This window comes from Motacilla alba, chromosome 9 (genome assembly GCF_015832195.1).
Source record: "Motacilla alba alba isolate MOTALB_02 chromosome 9, Motacilla_alba_V1.0_pri, whole genome shotgun sequence".
Lineage (NCBI taxonomy): Eukaryota > Metazoa > Chordata > Aves > Passeriformes > Motacillidae > Motacilla > Motacilla alba.
The window spans coordinates 17,299,428-17,312,135 of NC_052024.1; the positions used below are offsets into that span (position 1 = coordinate 17,299,428).

A 12,708-nucleotide genomic window follows, 5' to 3' on the forward strand; every position below is an offset into this window, starting at 1 on the left:
TTCTGAGTACCAGTCTGAAATGATGTAAAGCTGATAGAAATCTGCTCTAAATTTTCTTTAGCTGGAGGAGTAGCAAGTACTCACATAGCACCTACAGACCACCAGCCTGCAGTGCAGCTTGAGCTATATCCTTTTTCCACATCTGAGTGAATTCCTTATTTCCCTTTCACTAGGTGTCTGGTGGTTAAGGATCTGTAAAAACAGGGATATGGATATAGCCATAATTTGACCACAAATATTTCAGCATATTTTCAGTTCAACTGTTTTAATAGTAAACAGAAGACCAAGACTGTGTAATATCTGCACTCATAAACTGGACCTTCTTAGTGCCAGGCTCAGCCTTACACAGTTAGAAGTAAGTCCTTTCCATGATAAAGCACCATTGCACAATGTCTGCCTAAAGAATCATAAACAGGCCCTTTGATGGGTAGTCCAGAGAGAGTTATAAAGCCTACTTTCCTCAAAATCTGCTTGATCACTATATAATCATTTACTTGCTGTTTGCAAATGTTAATCCAGGGTCAAGGTAATGGCTGTCTGACACGACACTTAAACTTATATAAAACCATGCCCTTTTAGCATTCATTTATAACTTTGGTGGGCTGCTCTGATTTAAAAGCAGGCTGGCTTTATCAGGGCATGGGCACAAGTGACCGAACACTGCAAACAAAATGCTGCTTCTAGCTTCAGCTTTTTTTCTGACACTACTGCAGTGCTCTAATGCCCAAAATGAAATAAGCACAACACCTGCAGACTGTAACACCATTGAAACAGATGCAGGAGTGGCCCTGGATTTGGTCAACAGACATCGCAGAGATGGTTATGTTTTTGGTTTATTCCGTGTTGCTGATGCACATGAACTACATTTAGTAAGTATGAACTTAAAGGCTGATTTACACAAGACTGTAATTTTTAAACAATGAGACAGGTAATTAAGAGCTTATGTTTATTGCTTTTACTAGAACAATGTTGATGTAATCCAATGAATCAGCTGTGATTTACACCACCTCAGTATTCATTTGTGTATGATTTACTGCACGTAAACTTGATTTCAAACAATGCTGAATGGCCTCTCTTCTCTTGGCCAGCAGGATGTTTGCATAAGAGATGCTCTGAACAGCTCAATACAACCCTGGAAATTAATCTGTTCTGTCTGCTGTCTGGTTTCAGATGTTACACTCAAAATTTATATTCAGAAGTTTTCTTTATTCCATGAATGTCTAACATTAATTAGACCAATGTATCCTGCAAGATTGGTATTTTGTTATTATCTTAACTTCAGACGAATAAACTGGTGGGAAGGGAAAAAGGCAGAAGAAGAAGTCAAAGGAGTTGCTACTCTGCAATATGGGGGAGGGACTGGATAGAGAATCCCTAACATTATTTTCTATTTCCTTCCTATTTCCATTTTTTTTCCTAGAGAAGACACATAAGCCTTTCTCAAGGACTGCTGAAATGCCAAAACAAATCAATAGCAGAAAAGGCAATAGAATAAAAATGTCTTTAACTAGTACATTAAAGAGACCAAGGACAGGCAGATTTACTAATCCACCTGGTAGCTTTCAGCTGCTTGATTATGAAACTGGTATCCAGGCACACATGCACCATCACAGAAGTCTCAGTATAGCAACAGAAAATACAGGCTTGTTTTTGATGGAGGTGCTTAGTAGTGCCTGTAAGGACAAGTACAGGTTCAGAAAGTGACTCAAAGGCCAGGTTGTTGCAGGTCTTCAGGTACACCTGCAAAAAACCCTGATGCATGTTTTCGCTTTTCAAAGACAAGAATGCAGCAAGTTATATTGGGTTGTACACAGTAGCCAGGCAGTTAAAGAGCTTCATCTAGGAAGAATCTCTTCTGCATTAAGAGATTTAAACCCTGAAGTCTCCTGTCCAGAAGAATTCTGCTGCCATGCCGCTATGTGTCTGCCACCCCTCTGAAGCAATACCACCAGGCAGTAAGACATGCAAAATGCATTGGATAAATGATAAAAAAGCAAAGTTGTGTCTAAAAAGAAAAATCTTAGTGTTTCTACATTTTAAGCAACTATTGACTATATAAAGTATAAACCATAACTTGGAATACGGACTAGTGCTGAGGACTAACATTTCCAGATGAATGCTATAAGCACTAGACTACCACGTTTATGTTTTGCTTTGTACCCTTAATGAATTTTGCCATCTTTGCAGTCCAGGGCCACAGCTTCAGCTGTCACACAGTGTCTAGAAGAACAGAAAAGACACTTCTATCTATCTGACTGCTAAAAAATCCTCCCTGTGAGGTCTCTGTACGTTCTCAGACCCAAAGCCACCAGATGTGATCTCCTGCACACTAATCATGTACATTACTGGGCAAGAACTTCTTTTGGTTCCACTGCCAAGATAACGTTAGGGATATGTATATATTAAAAAAAAAAAAAAGACCAAAACATGATTTTTGTTTCTCCATGCAATAGTGGGCAACAGGTTTATCATATCAGCCCCCTCAGAAACCTAAGCAGAGCAATTTCAGCCAAATCTCTACTGGGTTTACACAGGAGTTCTAGAAGCATAAGATACTCAGGTATCCACAACAAAACAGTGCTGGACATTTGCAGAACTGACATTTGTAGTGGGCAAAATGCTTTTAAAACAACTAGGAAGATACCATATTTCCCCCAAAGAGCTATTAAGCAGATGAACAGAGGAATTTTCTACTGCGTACTTGGATGTAGACACTTAATCCCTATTTTAAAATTAGAGACAATGCTAAGATATACAAATATTGCAAAATCAGTGTTTAACATGGCATTGGTGGACTCTCACTAGTGAAAATATTACACTAGACTGTAGCAATTCTTCAACAAGGTCTCATGTATAAAGAAACACTGAAAAAGGAACCTGAATGGATGGAACTTCATAAAGCCCAAGGACACTTATTCACAGTGAAGGACTTTGCATGTTTTTATCTAAATGACAAAATAAAATACATATGAGTTTATTCTGAATGTCCATACAAGGGCTGAATAAAGTTTATATAATCAATTCCAAAACTGTTTCTGTGGGCCACAGAAAATTCTTAGCACCACATGCCATTACACTGCCATCCAAATTCAAATTTTTATTCTCCTAATAGTTTTTGCTCAGGAGACAGAACAGACTAGAATAGTTTCAGAGTTAAGGATTCTGATTAGGATTATCAGAGTTTTATTGCATCACTCCCTGAATAAACTGAGCAGGAAGCAAAGTTCTGAAAGAGTCTCTGATCACTAAGGTAATTTGAAATGGATGTAGATACATAATTGGCTGCCTAGACAACTGATGTCCTAATAGAACATGGGAAAATCAGAAATAGGGAATGGCAACTTTTTACCACTGGCATTTTCCCTACTTGATGAATGTCATATTTACAACAGACACTTCTCACAGGTTATCAACAAAAGGATAAGAGGCAAGAAGTGTAAATTGCAGGAAGGGAAATTCTGACTACATATAAGACTAAAAATAATCGTGGAGAAAGTTGTGAAGTACTAGAATGGCCCAGAGATGTTGTGGAATGTCTGTCTTGGTGATACACAGAATGCAGTGGAAACTTTGAAGTTTCAGCTTTGCCTTGAGCAAGTGGCTAGGCAAGATGACCTCCACAGGTCCATTCCAGCCTGAACACTTTCTATGCTTGTCACCTCTGAAAAACCTTAATAGAGAACTGGAGAAGCTTCATTAAAGGTTAAATATAGTGACCTCAAAAAACGTTTATTTCAGATCAAACTTCTTGTCTACAAACTCTGTTTTACTTGCACTTCTCTTCCAGGGAAACTCAACGGTCCTCTACTTAACTTTGGATGTGCTGGAAACGGAATGCCCTGTCTTATCCAGGAGACACTGGGAGTCCTGTGACTACAGTCACACCTATCCAATGGCAAGCAATGGCATCTGCACCAACTCATACACCAATAATGCACTAACTTGATCTTCCTCTCAACTGCCCAGAAATTTGTGTCTCAGTGAACACTGGGCTTTAATATGGTTCATTCTAAACCAAAATCTAATTCTAGAATGTTAAACATATGCTAAAGGCTTGGGAAAGATTGAGTCTTCAAATAAGTATAACTTTATTTAACTTGCTGTCTCAAAGGAACTATACTCCACATTCCACTGCTTGTGGCAGAACTTATGTTTTAAGGGTAATTTGCTGACAACTAAAGGGCACTAGAAATTATTTCTTAAGCATGTTCCTGGTATATGAGCCAGAAATACCAGTGGTATATTATGTCAGTTTTCTGTCATAACATTTGTGGTATGACAATGGGAAATATTGGTAATGTCATTACATGAATGATATACAGCAATACTTGTCCTTTCTTTTGCACTCCAGTGATGAGAACTCCCAGTCCAAAACTTTATTTAAATAGGAGTTGTGATGCTATGACAAAGGACAAAGCAGAAAGGCCAGGAGCAGAGAGAAGAAAGCGTTTTTTTTTTTTTTTTAATGGAGAAAAGGAATCGATGAAAAGGTCCATCCACTTTTGACAAAGATTTGTGTAACCTGGCATTCTAATTTTCCCTGCCATCTTGTCTTATCCTACTCAAAATAAGTACCAGGATGACTAAGAAAGCTGTTTCAGTTTTCCATTGTCTACTCAATCATGCAAACTGAGAATTAAAATAAAAGCTCTTGTAGAGAGAGATCCCATTTTATCTGAAGACAAATTTTGAGTGGTACCTGATCAAACATTCCATTAATGACCACATTTATTATTCTTAGAGGTACTGCACATTAAAAGGAGGTATAATTTCTATGATCGCCTACATCCAATTAAATCCAGGGAAAATAACATCATAATCATGTATTCTTTTTCCTTCTCAGGACTTTGGGCAATGTAAGATTATCACATATATGAACCATCTGCTGAAGAAACCTCAACTATATGGATTTAATTGTACATTAAGTCCAGGTAAAATAACCACTGCTGTAAGCCAATGCATACCTCAAACCAGCCCTTGCACCAAAGTCTGTACACTACCAGAGTATGGAAACCATAACAGATCCATTCATCTGCTTGTAATTCATATTTTAGATAATTCAAATGGAATGTTAAGAATGAGTAATAGAATTAAGGTTACCCTACTCCTCTAAACCAGACTTTATTAATGTCAGCTGATATCACCATTCCAGTCCACCAAAATATGATAATGAACATCAGAACAAATGTAAACTTGGGAAGACTGCACATTTGGGGTGGTAAGAATCCAAGGCGATTTATAAGAATACTCATTTTCATGGGTTTGGGTTTTTTTCACATTACAGAACAAACTCTAATTTGTAGAGAAAGGGACAGGTATTTCACTTCCAAGGAAATGCTGCATTCAAGTTTCTCATTATGAGTTCACATTAAAGGCATGGGCACACTCCCTAGAGTATCAATATCCACTGTAATATTAGTCAATTATTTGTTTTCACAGTTCCACCTGACTTAGTAGAGTGCAAAGATTGTCCTGTGAAACTTGAAGCCTTAGAAGTCACTGAGCAACATAAAGATATTGCTACAAAGGCCCTGAGGAAATTCAACAGTGAAGGTAACCACACAAACAACTTCGCTGTGGATAAAGTTGAAAGAATTTTAAAGATGGTAAGTGGCATTTTCTCCTAGAATTACTTAGAAATGACACAATTTTGTGAGCAACTCCAAGACCATGGGACCAGAACTCGACCCCTTCTAGGATCAGATCTAAGCTGAAGGTCCGACTTTAGCAAAGACTTGTTATCAACTTCAATTTAGGTGTGTGAAAGCAAAAGGACTTCTCATTTGCTAAAGAACTATGGCAGTATGATAGCATTCAGAATTCAAGGCCTTCTTTGTGTACATATTTCAATTTTGACACACATGACATACATGAGTTTATTTACTACTGAGCAGACTTCAAGATGGACAGTCATGTATTATTGCAGTCACACTTTTGTCAGTTGCAGACAGATAATTTTTTACTCTTAGAATATTTATCCCAAGGGTACAACAAACAGTGGAACACGCTCACCATCATTTTGACTCTTGCTGCAGAGCAAAGCAGCACTCTGAGGAAGAAAGGTGAATTTGTGCTGTAACTCTTGAAGAACTTCTGGGTCTGGTAAATATCTCCATATCTAAGTGAGATCAACATGAAGACTTACCCTTTGGGTGATTTGAAGGATATTAATAACAAAATTTCTTGTTGGTAGATACTGGAGACTTTCACTTAAGCAGCACGGGATCATTCTGCCAACACATGTGTCAGCCCAGGACACCTCTGTAATGAGGTCCCAAGGCTCCCACCATAATACATGTTGATCTTGGAAACTGCCTAAATGATAGCATGCCAAACCCACCTCCCTGCAGCTTTTAATATCGCTCAGAAACCAGACAGTGTCCCACACTGGAGCCCTGTGCACATTGTATCCCTACTGCCATTTAGAAAGGGATTGTTTTCACATTGCCTGGGTTCATGTGTTTCTCCCCAAACACTTTGTTTCCATGCTTCACCATCTTCAGCTACAGCAACACTTTACATCGTACCACTGGATTTTAACACTCAGAAACCATGAATTACAATAAAAAACCATACCATAAAGTATGTGCATGCACTTTCAACCAATTTACTTTAACTAGCGAAACTCGTATGTGCACACATGCTAAGGACACTTTCAACACGGACTTGATATAAAAGTACTGCTATAGTTGGAAATTAAAATGAAACACCTCTTTATGGATTTTAATAGGATCACAAAGGCTTTCTCTCATTTTCATATGGAGTAAGGACTTCTCCATCAGTAATGCCCTTGACAACAGAGAAAGCAACATTCTCACAACTGGCAGAATTTCACCTCAAATTAACATCAGCACTCTAATACCACGCACTCCCATCACTGGAAATGGGTGGTTGCCATCCAATAGATCTCTCTACTTTCCCAGAAGCAGCGCTTCAGTTTTGGGAGAAGCTCTAAGGACACTATTTCCCAAAAACACAGGCTGTAAAAGTAACAGATTTTATAACACACGCATACTAAACAAAGAATTAAAGCAAGCTGGAAGCTGAAGGGTGTGAGATATAAATTATCTAACCCGTTTTCCTTGCTGAATATGTGTATGTGCGTGAACATTTGAACAGGACAGGTGAGTAAAGCATGAGGTAGATGGGATTTTGACAATAAGATGACGTACGGTTGCTCTGAAAATTACAAGACTTTAAATACACCTAGTTACCACTTCTTCTTTGACCTCTTGGTTTCAGACTGCCTCCCGTGAAGGTCACATTTTAGGATTCTCTATAAAAGAGACCAACTGTTCAAAATCTATGCAGGAAACAGATCAGGCACTGGAATGTGATTTTCTGCATGACTGGCACGCTGTAAGTAAAGTCTTCAAATGAGAACTGATATAAAGGGTGGTACCAGGAAGATTCTACCAATTATAAGCATGCACCTAAACTCAAAACTAAAAATCCAGCATGTCCAAGCCCACATCCTAATTTTACAGCTGCTCCATTATATTTTATAAGGAAACAGTCTGAACTCTCAAATCTTAATGTAAATGGAATCTGGCATGTTAGAGGCCTAGAGTTTTTCAGGTTGTATCTAGCTTTTGGATTCAAACTGTGGCCAATCCCTAGCAAATCATTCATGCTATGACCATAAAAACTTTTACACCAATATGAGTCATAGATCCTGAAAAAAATATATGTCTTATGTAATCCCAGTGAGCTCAGGGTCACTTTTTTCTCTGCTGCAGAAGAGTGGAGAGTGGAATAATTCAAGGTCATCTGCAGAAAACTATCAAAGTATTCTCTTCACCCCATTTTTCCATTATTCTTATCGTCTACACCAAAGAAACAGCTAGGCAAGATCTCATAATTTCAGAATAAATTATTTCCCAGAAACTAAACTGAAATAATGAAATAAAACATGGAAAAATAAATTCTGTAAAACATTTGGTTTATGTGGTTTACATCCATTTTGGTTTGATGGTTTACATCCATCACCTTCTCTGGTTTTTTATACTCCAGAAGATTGGAAAATATTGTAAATTAACTGGTAAGGGAGCCACAAGTTCACTAGAACAAAGCACAAGGCAGATGGCAATAGAGGGTCTGAACTCTGTTCTCAGTGCTGCCATCACTGCTGTTTGTGTAAAATGCTGTTACCATTTGTAACCACAGAGCACAATGGGCTGTGAATGGCCCAAAGTACACCCAGTACAGAGAGCATACACAGAACCCATCACCTGAGAGCTGTGCTCCTTCACATGAGCAATTGCACACAAAACAACTGGACAGCAGAAGAAACTCACAGGAAACAGGATGCTAAGGGAAGTAATGCAAAAAAATTACAACAAACTACTCTTTAAAAAATAAATGGAAGAAAGCTCTACCTTGAGCTTTCTCTGAAGCAGCATAGATACACAGTGCCAGGTTTTGAGAGCTTTGAGCAGATTACAGAATAGTCCAATCTGAACAGGTGTTTGACAAGCAAAGACGGGGAAAAAAGGAAGAAAAATCAGGCACCCAAGAGTACTCATTTTGGAGGCATTAGTGGCTGGCCAATTTCTTAGACATCAAAAGGGAAGTGAGATGCACAGTAGTAGCCCCCTAAGTGCTCATGGTGAAGTGCATCTAGAGAGCATCACAGTCAGGAACCTTCAGAACCAGCACATATTTTAATCATTATTGATCACTGGCAAGCATTGGTTGGAAGGCTCAGGAACTAGCTAAGTTATGTGAAGATAGCCTAACTTGTAAAATGTTGAACATTCGGTAGTTTGTATTAATTCCATCACAAGAAGCCAGCTGTGCATTGTGGGTTTTTTCCTTGTTTTGCTTAGCACGCCGGATTCTGCAAGGCAAGAATTATCAGTGATACAGATGAAGCTGACGGAACAGATATAAGCTGTGAAATCTACCATCCCTGGGTATGTACTCAGTTATGGACACGTCTCTGGCTGTATCCTCATGCAGGGTGTAGCCATCTTGCTTAGTCCAGACTGGCAGATGATCATAACATTTATTCCAATTTTCTATTGCCTGGGTGTGATGCAACGTGTTAGGACAGATTGACCTGCAAGTCCTAGGTCAGTCAAAGGATGAATCAGAATTTAGCTGTCCCTACCACTCCTTTCAAGTGTGTCTTCTCTCAGTTTAATTACTTGACTAAGTATCAGTGAGTAGAGATTGGCAAAAAATTTCAAAGGAATTTTAGAAAGCAAGGGAAGGGGAGATGATCTTGATCATATCTGGTATTCCTGTTTATATCACAACAGCTACTCCAGTGTGGATTTGTTTTGTTTTGATCTATCACAAATACTTCTCAGCGGGTTATATAATTTCAATATGGTGTAGTGTTTCCAGCAGATTTTCAGTAACTTGGCATTTTATTATCTATTCCTTCTTCTCCATCATCAAAAAAATACAGATTTTTTTTCCTTAAAGATCATCAGAGCTCCAAATGCAAACCTGCTAACTCCCACCTCTCTCTTTCTCATCAATTTCTTCTGCCCTATCAACTCCTGATTAATACTTCTTCTCTGGTGTTTTTATAAACAGCACCATGGCTGTGGGCGAAGAGGGAAACATTCACATCCACACAGACATCCCCACTGTCATCATCATATTGGTCACAGACATCGCCATAAGCATCACCACAGGCATGAATGTCCTCCCTCTTCTCAGTCCAGACCTGAAGACCCTGAGCATAACCCCAAATCCAGCAATGAAGATCGAGACAGCAACAAAGGAACTTCTCCCCCTCCTCCCCATGATGAACCAGATCATCACCATCCTACGCCACCTCCTCACGGACCAGATCATGACCATCTTCCTCACCACCATGGACCACCCTGTCCCCCTCCTCATGGACCAGGTCACCACCATCCTCCTCACCACCATGGACCACCCTGTCCCCCTCCTCATGGACCAGGTCACCACCATCCTCCTCACCACCATGGACCACCCTGTCCCCCTCCTCATGGACCACATCATGACCATCCTCCTCACCACCATGGACCACCATGTCCCCCTCCTCACGAACCAGATCATGACCATCTTCCTCACCACCATGGACCACCCTGTCCCTTTCCTCATGGACCAGATCATGATCACCCTCCTCACCACCATGGACCACCCTGTCCCCCTCCTCCAGGACACCCTCCTCATCACTGCCATCACTATTACAGACATCATCACAACAAGACAAGCATATCAGGAAAGTATTTTCCATGCCATGTAACAGGAGCTGTCTATCGCATCCCAGTTCTAAATCAGCAGGATTCTCTCACAACTCCCACTGCAAACTTTCCGGAACTATCCCAATGCAACCTTCACTTTTCCAGCACTGGCTCAAAACTAAAGGAGATGGCAGAAGTTCCAGGTTTTCCAGATCACCCTACACAATCAAAATCATGCCCCGGAAAACCCAAACTTGACCTTCCAAAAATTTTGCCTTTGTTTCCTCATAGCTTTGTAACAGAAAATTCTCCTACATGACCTCAGAGAAAGATGTTCCTGGCTCAACAATTTCAGGGGCAACCACAGTCCTACAGTCAATGAAAACAGCAGACGGAGAGGTGGGAAAAGCATTCTGTTTCTAGGAAGGAGAATCACTGAAAATATTCATTAAGTGTTTCAACCTGCTTCTTCATCATGGCTACCTCAAGCTCCACTGTAATGGAAAGGCTCAAAATTCTGAGTCCCTCAGATAATGTGAATGTGTAAAAATCTCCTCAGAAAACAATGTTCCTTCAGTTCTAACAAAAAGGAAAATTCTCTAATAGTGCAAATTACCATCTAAAATCTTTCTTTTTTTCATAATTCATGATTATAATGTACTTCTCCAAGGAATCTGATCTAGAGGTAATTTGACTGCTTTCCATAAAAAAGTAATCCATGACACTACATTAATGCTTTATACAGATTTATAGGAAATAAAAATGCAAGCATTTTTTTCTTGACACAGTTGCCTGTTTTGTTTTTTGTTTGTTTGGGGTTTTTTTTGTTTTTTACTATACATAAATATCTATTAGATATAGATATATTAAACTCTGAAGCTATTTAGGTATTAAACATCCACAAAGCAAACTCTAGCATAAATTGACTAATGGTGTTTGGGTTAGCACTGTTATCTAGAAGGGGTCTGAGAACAGTTAATGACTTGCTGTCTCACTGCAGGGTGGCCTGCACAGGTGCTTCCATCACTACAGCTGCTGGTGGTGATACATAGAAATATTGCAGTCAAGGACAGCCCTTCTCAAATAGTTCATAATTGCTCTCAGGGGAAGAGAAAAGCAGATGCATGTAATAATTCTTTCATGTAAATGTTTTCTTTATTGCTGATCCTTCCTCACTGGAAACTGAGTTGGGAGGAGCAGGAAGAAAGAATAGTGGTGCCTCTTTGTACTCCAGCCCCCATCAAGGTCAAGTCCATTCAGACTGTCCGGGGACCAGCACGCTGGTTCAGAACAGCCATGTCATCAGCAAGAACATGGGATTAATCTCAAAAAAGTTAGTAATTTGATCATCCAAATAGCTTTTTAATGGCATAAATTGAAACATAGTGCAAAGGCCACATTGAAGAAAAAGAAACAAAATGAGGCCTCATTGTGACTGAGTGAAGATTGACTAATTTTTAAAAGTCTGTTATCATGTATGAACAAGCCGATTTCTGGTTTAGTTTATCCACAGTCTCTAAAGTGTATTTTCTTTAATCAAAACTTGTAGAAAGTGTGGTGAGTTTGCCCTGGCTGGGTGCCAGGTACCCACTAAAGCTGCTCTGTCACTGCCTTCCTCAGCCAGACAGGGGAGAGAAAATATAACAGAAAGCTCATGGGTCAAGGTAAGGATAGAGAGATCGTTCACCAAATATCATCACAGGCAAAACTGACTGGACTTGGGGAAATTGGCTTATTACTAATGAAACTAAAGTAAGAGAATGAGAAATAAAGTCCAATCTTTAAAACACCTTCTTCCCAGGCTTAAATTTACTTCTGATTTTCTCTACATTCTCCCTCAGCTGGTGCAGGGGGATGGGAATGGGAGTTGCAGTCAGCTCATCACATATTGCTTCTACCCGTCCTTCCTTTTTCCTCAGGATAAGGACTCCTTACACTCTTCCCTTGCTCCAGCCAGGGATCCCTCCCACCGGAGGCAGTCCTTCATGAACTGCTCCAGTGTAGGTCCTTTCCATGATGTGCAGTCCTTTAGGAACAAACTGCTCCAGCATCAATGCCCTCACAAGTCCTGCCAGCAAACCTGCTCCAGCCCAGGGTCATAGCCTTCACTGGGTATCCACCGGCTGTGGTGTGGAGTCCTCCATGAGCTGCAGGTGAATCCCTGCTCCACCACTGACCTCCAGGGGCTGTGGAGGCACACAGCTGCCTCACCATGGTCTGCTCCATAAGCTGCAGGAAAATTTCTACTCCTCACCCACAGCAGTTCCTCCCACACCTTCTTCACAGGCCGTGGGATTTGCATAGCTGTTTTTCTCACAGATTCTCTCTCTTCTCTCTCCTATTCTTTCCCACTTCCTTCTTTTTTTTCCTTCACCACTATGTTGTCCCAGAGGCACTATCACCAGCACTGAGAGACTCGGTATTGGCCAGAACTGGATCCATTGTGGAACTGACTGCCATTGGCTCTGTCAGACATAGGAGGAGCTTCCAGCAGCTTCTCACAGAAGCCACCCCTGTAATCCTCTGCTATCAAAACCTTGCC

At 40.1% G+C, this 12,708-nt stretch overlaps 1 protein-coding gene across 1 annotated transcript; it reads left to right on the forward strand.

Annotated features, from left to right (window-relative positions):
- The first annotated feature begins 573 nt into the window (after positions 1–573).
- On the forward strand, positions 574–10,949 carry HRG (histidine rich glycoprotein). Its single transcript, XM_038145300.1, has 7 exons — positions 574–869; positions 3,788–3,895; positions 4,844–4,931; positions 5,440–5,606; positions 7,243–7,359; positions 8,829–8,915; positions 9,547–10,949. Exons 1-7 carry the CDS (start codon positions 672–674, stop codon positions 10,483–10,485), a joined length of 1,704 nt encoding a protein of 567 aa, XP_038001228.1. The 5' UTR covers positions 574–671; the 3' UTR covers positions 10,486–10,949.
- Positions 10,950–12,708: the final 1,759 nt, after the last annotated feature.

Coding starts and splice junctions, on each gene's coding strand:
- HRG (XM_038145300.1), top strand. CDS start 672: ATGCTGCTTCTAGCTTCAGCTTTTTTTCTGACACTACTGCAGTGCTCT. Junction 3,896..4,843: donor ACAGTCACACCTATCCAATG/GCAAGCAATGGC, acceptor TTTCCTTCTCAG/GACTTTGGGCAATGTAAGAT. Junction 4,932..5,439: donor TAATTGTACATTAAGTCCAG/GTAAAATAACCA, acceptor TTGTTTTCACAG/TTCCACCTGACTTAGTAGAG.